General features: G+C 36.6%; 2 protein-coding genes across 7 annotated transcripts; one reads left to right on the forward strand and one right to left on the reverse strand.

Annotated features, from left to right (window-relative positions):
- Window positions 1-71: 71 nt before the first annotated feature.
- LOC112639168 lies at window positions 72-1,240 on the forward strand. 3 transcript variants are annotated; one of them, XM_025412348.1, is made up of 3 exons: window positions 72-209; window positions 630-699; window positions 784-1,240. In XM_025412348.1, exons 1-3 carry the CDS (start codon window positions 196-198, stop codon window positions 1,081-1,083), a joined length of 384 nt encoding a protein of 127 aa, XP_025268133.1. In that variant the 5' UTR covers window positions 72-195; the 3' UTR covers window positions 1,084-1,240. The 3 variants fall into 3 exon arrangements, with proteins under 3 accessions (XP_025268133.1, XP_025268128.1, XP_025268125.1); XM_025412343.1 differs by having other exon boundaries at window positions 652-699; XM_025412340.1 differs by lacking the exon at window positions 72-209 and having other exon boundaries at window positions 544-699.
- LOC105251607 lies at window positions 518-6,258 on the reverse strand. Of its 4 annotated transcripts, none has more exons than XM_025412324.1 (4): window positions 5,605-5,842; window positions 5,212-5,520; window positions 4,369-5,112; window positions 518-692 (listed from the first exon to the last, which is right to left on the reverse strand). In XM_025412324.1, the coding sequence occupies exons 1-3, from the start codon at window positions 5,758-5,760 to the stop codon at window positions 4,369-4,371; spliced, it is 1,209 nt and encodes a 402-aa protein (XP_025268109.1). In that variant the 5' UTR covers window positions 5,761-5,842; the 3' UTR covers window positions 518-692. The 4 variants fall into 4 exon arrangements, with proteins under 4 accessions (XP_025268109.1, XP_025268115.1, XP_025268116.1 ...); XM_025412330.1 differs by lacking the exon at window positions 518-692 and adding an exon at window positions 6,096-6,258 and having other exon boundaries at window positions 4,076-5,112; window positions 5,605-5,652; XM_025412331.1 differs by lacking the exon at window positions 518-692 and adding an exon at window positions 6,096-6,258 and having other exon boundaries at window positions 4,076-5,112; window positions 5,605-5,674.
- Between the last annotated feature and the right edge of the window lie 3,714 nt (window positions 6,259-9,972).

Raw genomic sequence — 9,972 nt, forward strand, 5'->3', positions numbered from 1 at the left:
CAGCGCTACAAACTGCGTTCCAAAATTCATGGCAGCACGCTACGGCAGTAGAGACCTATAATCAGAGATGCGCCATTGGCGAACAGTTTTTGATTGGTCACTGTAAATCACGTGGTTTTTCCGCCATCTTGTACCCCATGACGTCATTAATGACGTTACTGATGACGTTTATTGACATCATGCTAACTGTTGCTCATGTTAAATCTGAGGTAAGATCTTATTTTTTATATAATATATATAATGTATATAATATATATAATTTATAATATATAATATTATAAATTATAATATTATATATATTATGTAATATCTCTAATAAATAATTAACGTACAGTTAAATTTGTATCTGTGTCTTATTTTATCTCAATATAATGTGTAATATCGTTAAATAGTTTCAATGTAAGGTTAGTTTGTGTCTCTTCGTGTCATTATGTTTTACTTATATATTATTTAAGTTACATTTTATTTACATTAGAGTCCTATAGGACTGTAAGGCTGCGATCGCCTCGACATTGTAGCCCTGTTTTTTTATATGTAAATAAAATGGTCCGTATATGCGAAGTAAACGGCTGCAATGTCCGGGAAGGACAGAGAAAGATGCTTTTTAATTTTCCAAAAAATCCTGAAAGGCGTTCTATTTGGGTGTCACAGACTGGACGGAAATTCTGGCTACCCGGAACCTCCAGCTGCATCTGTGAAGTGAGATATTTTTATTACTGCTTGTATTATGTGTTATATCTGCAATGTGTTATAATGCATTGATTAATTTTGTCACAATTGCAGGATCATTTTGATGCATCACAATGGGAAACAGTGCGTGTAGATGGGTCTAGAAAACTCCGACGTTTTGCAATACCTTTGCGTGCAGAAAATAATAAAAACGTTTCAAAATTTGTCACAATGCATGATCATAAGTATACTGTTGACGCAAGTCAGCGTCTTCCCTTTCAAGACCTCACTACACAAATGAACTCATCTCATGACAACAATTATATCTCAATTCAATGTGTGCCATCAAGATCCATTCAAGTTGCAGGAAGTCCAGTAATAACCTGGAATCGACACGCGGAAAAGGCACGATGAGAAAAATTCTTCGAGGGGGAGATGGCGGGGAAACTCCTCAAAGAATAGAGAATGCTGGACGTGTGGGAAGACAGGGCATTTCCGTTCGGAATGCCCGGAGGAAAAGGGAAACGCGGTTTAGTTGAGCTACGCGGGGGGAGCTCAACTTTCTCCCAAAAAGCCCCGACGGTGAATCGTTTCGTCGATTTTGGTGTCGCTAGGGTTAGGCAAAGTAATTTCTATTATAATGGTAGAATAAACGGAAGAGATTGTTCTTTGAAAATAGACACGGGCTCCGATGTTTCTATTTTAAGTAAAAACTTAGTAGATAAGTATACTGAAAGGACTAAAATCGAGAATTGTAATTTAAGGTATCCGACGGGAGAAAAAGTTTCGATTGAATTCCAAGTAGAGGTAAAAATAGAGATTGGGAAGCATTTAATTATATTTCCTCTGTTCGTTGCCGCCATAAATGACGATTGTATTTTGGGAGTAGATTTTCTTACAAAAATTAATTTGCAAGATATTTTTGATCATGAATTTAATGAACTAAACCCGAATGAAAATAGAATTGTTGGTTGTTCTCGAATTGAAAATTCTTATAGAGTTCCGACTATTTTGAAGAATCTTTTTAGAAATGATTCCCTAGATTTGAAGGAACTGGAAAAAGAAATTTTTGCAAACTTTTTAAATAATTTCTCTGATGTGTTTTCCGAAAGAATTGTGGCTGGCAATTGTAGTGTTGTAGAACATGTTATTAACATAAAAGACTCTCCCCCCATTAAACAGGTACCTCGTCGAATTCTTATTTATTTAAGGAAGGAAGTAGATAAAATTATTGAGGATATGAAGGAACAAGGAGTCATAGAAGAATCGCAAAGCCCATGGATTTCTCCAGCCGTCATGGTCAAAAAGAAGGACGGCGGTATAAGATTTTGCGTCGATTATCGGAAACTAAATAATGTGACGGTAAAGGATTCATACCCTCTTCCTAGAATCGACGATATTTTAGATCAACTCTCAGGTAACTCATGGTTTTCTACATTGGATTTAAAGAGCGGATACTGGCAACTTAAGGTCCGTTCTGAGGACAAGGAAAAGACGGCTTTCTCAATCGGCAGGGGTCTTTGGCAATTTACCGTAATGCCGTTCGGTTTATGTAATGCTCCCGCGACTTTTGAACGATTAATGGAAAAAGTTTTACACGGTCTTTTATCAAAGAAGTGTTTAGTATATTTGGATGACATAATCATTTTCGGGAAAACTTTTGATGAAATGTTAGAAAATTTGAATTTGGTATTTTCGCGATTAAAAGAGGCTAATTTGAGAATGAATCCTAAGAAATGTGTTTTCTTTCAAAGGAATATTAAGTATCTGGGACATATTATTTCAGAAAAAGGCATTGCTGCAGATCCCGAAAAGATTATTGCCGTGAGGGAATGGCCGATCCCCCATACTAAAAAACAGTTACGGAGCTTTCTCGGTTTTTGTTCTTACTATCGCAGATTTGTGAAAGGATTTTCTTCTTTAGCGAAACCCCTTTTCGTGTTAACGGAAAACAAGTTAAATTCGTTTGGGGAAAAGAATGCCAAGATGCTTTTGAAAAATTAAAATCAATGTTATCGTCTTCTCCAATATTGTCTTTTCCTAAGGGGGAGGAGGAATTCATTTTGGATACAGACGCGTCAAACATCGGCATCGGTGCGGTGTTATCTCAGAGTCAAATGGGAAAAGAGAGAGTGATCGCTTATTTTAGTAAAGTACTTAGCAAGACTGAACGGAATTATTGTGTGACTAGAAGAGAGTTATTAGCGATTGTAGATTCTTTAAAATTTTTCCGTCACTATCTTTTAGGAAGAAAATTTGTCATTCGTACAGATCATAGATCGTTAAAATGGTTGATGTCTTTTAAGGAACTAGAAGGACAATTGGCTCGATGGCTTGAGAGACTGCAAGAATTTGAGTTCGAGATTATTTATCGAAAGAGACAATCCCACGGGAATGCCGATGGACTATCAAGACGATTATGTGAGGCCTCCGGATGCGAATACTGCACTAAAATCGAGAGGAAAAACGCGGAAGGAATGGTCGCTCGTATTGTGCTAACGGGAGAAAATCTTGAAGAATGGCGTCAAGCACAGCGGACTGACCCAAATATTTCTTTCATAATACGAGGAAAAGAAGCGGGGGAAAGACCGTTGCATCCGGAAATTCCTGCTGGGAAAATTTCAGCTCAAATTTATTGGTCTTATTGGGATTCTCTTGTTTTGAAAAATGGAATTCTCTATAAGAAGTGGGAGGCCCCAAATCTTCATACAAGTTTCCTCCAATTAGTAGTTCCTCAAGATCGGATCAGGGAAATTTTACAGGAGGCTCACGATTCTCCATCCGGAGGACATTTTGGAGTCAACAAGACTTTGGAGAAGATCCGAAAAAGATTCTATTGGGCAAATTGCAAGCTTGACGTTGAAAAATGGTGCAAGACTTGCACCAATCTGTATATCGAAGAAAGGTCTCTCTGGAAAGGGAAAGTCTCCTTTACAAATATACAACGCCAAAGCCCCGTTAGAAAGAGTGCAAATGGATATCCTTGGTCCCCTTCCGTTGACTAAATCTGGGAATAAATATCTCCTCGTTATGGTAGATTGTTTCACGAAATGGGTAGAAGCCTTCCCTGTCAGGAACATTAGAGCCAAAACGGTGGTCGAAATTTTCGTAAATCAATTCGTCTCGAGACATGGAGTACCTCTGGAGGTTCACACAGACCAAGGGAAGAACTTTGAATCTCGATTATTTAAGGAGTTGACACAACTCCTTGGGATCAAAAAGACGAGGACTACAGCTCTTCACCCTCAGTCAGACGGCCAGGTGGAACGCCAACATCAGACAATTATTAATTACTTGGCGAAGTACATCTCCGAGAATCAAAAAGATTGGGACGAGTGGGTCCCTATGTTTCTTTTGGCTTATAGATCTTCGAAACATGAAACCACAAGAGTGACCCCTGCAGAATTGTACTTCGCTCGAGAACTAAGACTACCGGTCGATTTGTTTCAAGAAACTCCCAGTTTTGACGAAGAAAGGTTACCCCCGGAAAATTTTATCGAAAATTTAAGAGCAAAATTAGAGGAAATTCGTTCTTGTGTTAGGGAACGTATGGTTTTAAAGTCCTCTCTAATGAAAGCCAGATATGATCGGAAAGCTAGAGCAGTATTTTTTAAGGAGGGAGAGAGAGTCTGGTTATTTAACCCTCGAAGAAGTAAAGGGAAAGCCCAAAAATTGCAGAACAATTGGGAAGGCCCTTACTTAGTAGTGAACAACTTTCCACCTTATGCAAATTCCTCCACACATGATAACAAGGATCTTGTTAGCTGGCCCGACATGAGTAGGAAATGTACATTTCCCTATCATTCTTTTAGTTGATGGGTCAAACACTAATCCAGCTTTAATTGCCATCTCATCTGCAGCAATCATACAGTCTTTTTCATTTTCAGACATGCCTTCTACTGCATACTTCAGCATGTCGAAAACCTCATCTAAAATGCCACTTTCGAATTTAATGTGCTCAATCGTTCTTTGCAGAGTCCTCACTGATGGAAAGATAGGTAAATAATTTATAAAATCAGAAAAATTCGTAGTCCCCCATTTCATCTTAAACACAAGGGCATCCTTTATAGTTTCTGAACTCCACTTGAGGCCACGATTGGATTGCCTTCTCAGAGATGCAATCTGATCAGCACGTAGTCTTGATGTTAAGGTAAGAGTAGATTTTATCTTACTTTGTTCTAATCTCCATAGTCTAATTCTACATTTATCATAAGTAGACTTAATAGTATGGAACTTTTCTGTTACTTTTTGTGCTACAATATTTAAAAGCTCGTTGACATGTTGCAAGGTTTCTATTTCTTCCTTTTGTTTTTTCAGCTGATCTTGTAATTCTTGAATTTTTTTTATTGATGCTGAACTTGCAGTAGCTGGAAGTATATCGACCGGTTCAGAGACAGCACAAATATCGGCCAAAATAGATAGTGGGTCGGGATTATCACTAGACTAGAAAAAAAATGCAGAAAAGAATTTATGATTAGTTTTCGTTAAAGATCTAAAGAGATTAGGAGAAAAATAAGAGGTAAAGAAAAGATCTTGGCTTACATCCTGATGCATATTCTCTATTGTAATGTTGTTCGTTCTGGTTATTACTGGACTTCCTGCAACTTGAATGGATCTTGATGGCACACATTGAATTGAGATATAATTGTTGTCATGAGATGAGTTCATTTGTGTAGTGAGGTCTTGAAAGGGAAGACGCTGACTTGCGTCAACAGTATACTTATGATCATGCATTGTGACAAATTTTGAAACGTTTTTATTATTTTCTGCACGCAAAGGTATTGCAAAACGTCGGAGTTTTCTAGACCCATCTACACGCACTGTTTCCCATTGTGATGCATCAAAATGATCCTGCAATTGTGACAAAATTAATCAATGCATTATAACACATTGCAGATATAACACATAATACAAGCAGTAATAAAAATATCTCACTTCACAGATGCAGCTGGAGGTTCCGGGTAGCCAGAATTTCCGTCCAGTCTGTGACACCCAAATAGAACGCCTTTCAGGATTTTTTGGAAAATTAAAAAGCATCTTTCTCTGTCCTTCCCGGACATTGCAGCCGTTTACTTCGCATATACGGACCATTTTATTTACATATAAAAAAAACAGGGCTACAATGTCGAGGCGATCGCAGCCTTACAGTCCTATAGGACTCTAATGTAAATAAAATGTAACTTAAATAATATATAAGTAAAACATAATGACACGAAGAGACACAAACTAACCTTACATTGAAACTATTTAACGATATTACACATTATATTGAGATAAAATAAGACACAGATACAAATTTAACTGTACGTTAATTATTTATTAGAGATATTACATAATATATATAATATTATAATTTATAATATTATATATTATAAATTATATATATTATATACATTATATATATTATATAAAAAATAAGATCTTACCTCAGATTTAACATGAGCAACAGTTAGCATGATGTCAATAAACGTCATCAGTAACGTCATTAATGACGTCATGGGGTACAAGATGGCGGAAAAACCACGTGATTTACAGTGACCAATCAAAAACTGTTCGCCAATGGCGCATCTCTGATTATAGGTCTCTATACGGCAGTGCTGTGAGAGAACAATGACGTCATTGATTTTGTCGTCACTTCCTGCTGCAGCTACTGCGGCTGGAAAGCAGTGATGGTGTGACGTCTCGCCATTTTAAAAATTACTAGATTTAGTTACTATTCGCTTATCCATCTTGCTTCTTTATTATAATCACGGAGTAAGAACGAATATTCAATTTCATTAATTATAATCCGAATTTATTCATTATTACTATAGATTTTAATTTTAATATATGAATTATAACATTCAACACTTGCTTACCGTTCCTATTATACACGGTTATTTAACCTGCTAATTAACTATGTACCCCTTAATCAATACATAATAAGGACTTTTTATACATATTAAATTTAAAAATTAGATTTAAATAAATGCGACCAAAATAGATAATCACGTAAATAAGGTATTTCAAAGAAATTATTGGATTAATTTTAAACTTGGATTTTAAAATTGGATTATTTTTAATAACTACCAAACCATTTTAACTCTTTAAAACGCTTTATTTAAACTCATTATTAATTCACAAACAGTGTAAATAATTTCCTTTATATGCTGTAATTTAAATTTGATTATTTTATCTAAATCGAGTTATATTTCTAAATCTTTTCTAAAATATAAGGGAAGTTATACATATAACGATTCTATAATCTCAATACATTGCGTTAGACATTAGTATTAAAATTAAGAACGAATAACTTTTTCGCGAGGTAATCAAAGAGGAAGTCATAAATATGTCAAACATCGACTTTTCGGAGACGGCAACCGACACCTCCGATGAAATTCACGCGTTACCCTCTGATCACCGCCGCGTTTCGATGAAAAGATATCTATGTCTAAACAATCGATAAGAAATTCGGTGATGCTTCCGAGTACGACGTGGTCCGATGAAGAGATCACCTTACTCGAGAATTCCTTTAGCAAAAGATCATGCAAGTAACAAAGGAATTACCAGTATATAAACCCCGGATTTCGGGCGCGAAACACAGTAGTAATAATAACCATTCAGTAGAAAGGACTTGCTACCAGTCGTTTTGTCAAGTGTCGCTATTATTCGTATATCCTAGCTATTAATAATAATTAAGTTAACTTTTGTCAATTTGCTATTCCTCTCGGTGGACTTCGAATAAAGAGCTATAATTGTGCATATCTACCGTGTCCATTTTTTTGGAAAGACCCAGACCTCCCATATACGAAGGCGACTACAATCAACAGAATTTTATCTCGGGGTGGTAAGTACCAGATTCTTTTATATTCTTTATTTTAATCTCTCGTTTTCAAATTCAATTGTTCGTTCACCTTCCTTGCATTTATTATACCTCCTGAAACAAGAAATAGAAGATTAAATGAATAAATAATAATACTGTCAAGCACCGGCATGCTGCTGATAGTATTCCTTTCCTAATCAGTATAAAATCGCAATACCTTATCATTTTATTCTGGCAAGCGTCAAGATAATCATTAATTAAAATTATATAGCTCTCATCCGTTAAACGTCGAGTACATCCTTCCTTTAAGATCTCTCCAGGCATCCTCTGTCATGCCGGAGACTTCTGCATTCTCCTGTTTTTACTCCAAAAGGATTCATTATTAGTTTAGCCGACCCTAAATTTCCATCGTCTCTGGGCATCCACTGTTATGCAGGAGGCATCCTAATTTCCTAAATTAATTCGTTAATCGGCGTTTCACGGAATATAAAAACGGAATATAAAAACGAAATTTGAAATTATATAATCTACTGCATTCAACTCAAACGTCTTTCCTCTGGAAAAGGAATACAGGGAAACAGCATCTTCTCGGTGCCGCCTGAAAACCTTCTTGTTCTCTCTCCCTTTTCCTGTCGCTTCCGGGCATCCTCTGTCATGCCGGATGCATCCTAATTTCCTTATACAAACTCTGTCATCCTAACGTTACTCCACCTTAAGAGTCCCGTCGTCCCCAGGCATCCTCCGTCATGCCGGAGACATCCATATCCTTGTAAATTACTGACGTTTTAGCTGAACTAAATAAAAAGAAATATATCTTTTTCGTTATTGTAAAATTCGATCACTTGAGCTGACGCTAATCAGATAGTAACATCAACAAAAGAGAATATCCACTAATTTCCTCAATCAATGGTGAACTCACAACTAAATTCTAAAAAGAAAAGACATAGAGCGGGAAAAATAACCAGAGAATATCGTGACATCTTTCGATTCCGTCGATATCAAAGAATAAAGGCAAACTCAAATCCTAGTTACGTAAAATCCGTTAGAAGGGTCTTCTTCCCTGAAAGTTTTATATCAGTTCTAAAAACCAAAGCTAAATTTCTCTTTTATTTACCTCTAAAATTTATATCACAAAAATTCTATCAATCTATTACTACAAACATAGAGTTTGACTCTTTCTACAACTATTACCTAGAGATCATCAAATATAAGGATATCACTGAAGGCCCATCCTCTGAACAAGGAGATCTAATAAATCAATTAAAATATCAATTACCAGAAAACCACTATGAAATAGAGAATTTCCTACAGACTCTCCAATGAAGCCTTCTTGTAATGATAAAGATTTTTTCGCGCTAACAACCGATGAACAAACTCAAATCCTCGAAATCTTATTAGAGTTCATAGCTCACTATATCTCGGGTGATATTGATATCGATCAATTAATGTATTTGATAGAGAATTTTGAAATTCCATTCTAATAAATATTTAGTATACATGTATATAATCTCATCTTAAAGTTTCGCGGCTTCTACAATTTTTTCCGTTATCGATAAGTCAGATCCTCGCTCTCGGCAAGAGCTCCCCCAAGGTATAGCCGGTGTAAGCAGGTTGCCTTGAAAATAAAGAGAGCGCACGTTACTCTAGAACCGAGGTATCTAGGGAAAAAGTAAGTCACTGAGACGTGACAATGGTAGACCGGGCGACTTTTTCGCGCATGCGCAGTAGTAATCACAGGAAAGCAACGGTGTAGCGGATTATGGGCGCTAAAGTTTTGGCGGGCAAGCTGAGATCGATGATGCCAGAAAGAAGTCCTGAGTCCCGAGTGAATGTTATAGTATTTTAAAATACAGCGAGAAAAGTGATTAGTGAAATGAAAGTGTGCTGTTGTAGTGCGTTCGAAAATATGTTTGGTTGGTGTTGGGGAAAAAGATAAAGTTGGCAGTATTGACAACTCCCAGTGCTTTCGTTTCTCCCACTGAGATCATTAGGATTGTATTGTACTGTATGTACACTGGGCGACAACGATTCGTTCCGTGGCCCCTCTCGCGGGGCAAGGGGAACGTAGACATATATCATAGCGCCATCAGGCGGCAGCGGCCAACTAGTCCTGATTTATCGATCTAATTACCGATCGCTACAAAATAATATTCTGGGTCGATAATGGACAGAGTTGGTAATACACACGCGCGGTTTAATTATACGAGAATAAATCATTAATATAAGGAGGCAGGAAAGGAATGAATGATACATTAAAATACAATGTTTTTTAAAAATGTTTAAATGAAATTTCCGCACGAATGTTCCAACGTTAAATAAATGGTGGCTCTGAAAAGAACCGTTTACTTAGCTCTAAAAAGAACTGTTTAATAATCAGTCCACCATCCATTTCGCTCAACAACTTGATTTAGCCTTTTCTCAATGGATTCACGTAGGTTTGTGAAAAGTTCAGGCTTCTGCCTGAGATTTTCCCACGCATTCTTTGCATGCATAATTAATTG

The sequence above is a fragment of the Camponotus floridanus genome, unplaced genomic scaffold (assembly GCF_003227725.1).
Source record: "Camponotus floridanus strain SB8 unplaced genomic scaffold, Cflo_v7.5 scaffold108, whole genome shotgun sequence".
In the NCBI taxonomy this organism is placed as follows: domain Eukaryota; kingdom Metazoa; phylum Arthropoda; class Insecta; order Hymenoptera; family Formicidae; genus Camponotus; species Camponotus floridanus.

Coding starts and splice junctions, on each gene's coding strand:
- LOC112639168 (XM_025412340.1), top strand. CDS start 544: ATGGTCCGTATATGCGAAGTAAACGGCTGCAATGTCCGGGAAGGACAG. Junction 700..783: donor CCTCCAGCTGCATCTGTGAA/GTGAGATATTTT, acceptor TCACAATTGCAG/GATCATTTTGATGCATCACA.
- LOC105251607 (XM_025412324.1), bottom strand. CDS start 5,760: ATGGTCCGTATATGCGAAGTAAACGGCTGCAATGTCCGGGAAGGACAG. Junction 5,521..5,604: donor CCTCCAGCTGCATCTGTGAA/GTGAGATATTTT, acceptor TCACAATTGCAG/GATCATTTTGATGCATCACA. Junction 5,113..5,211: donor TAGAGAATATGCATCAGGAT/GTAAGCCAAGAT, acceptor TTTTTTTTCTAG/TCTAGTGATAATCCCGACCC.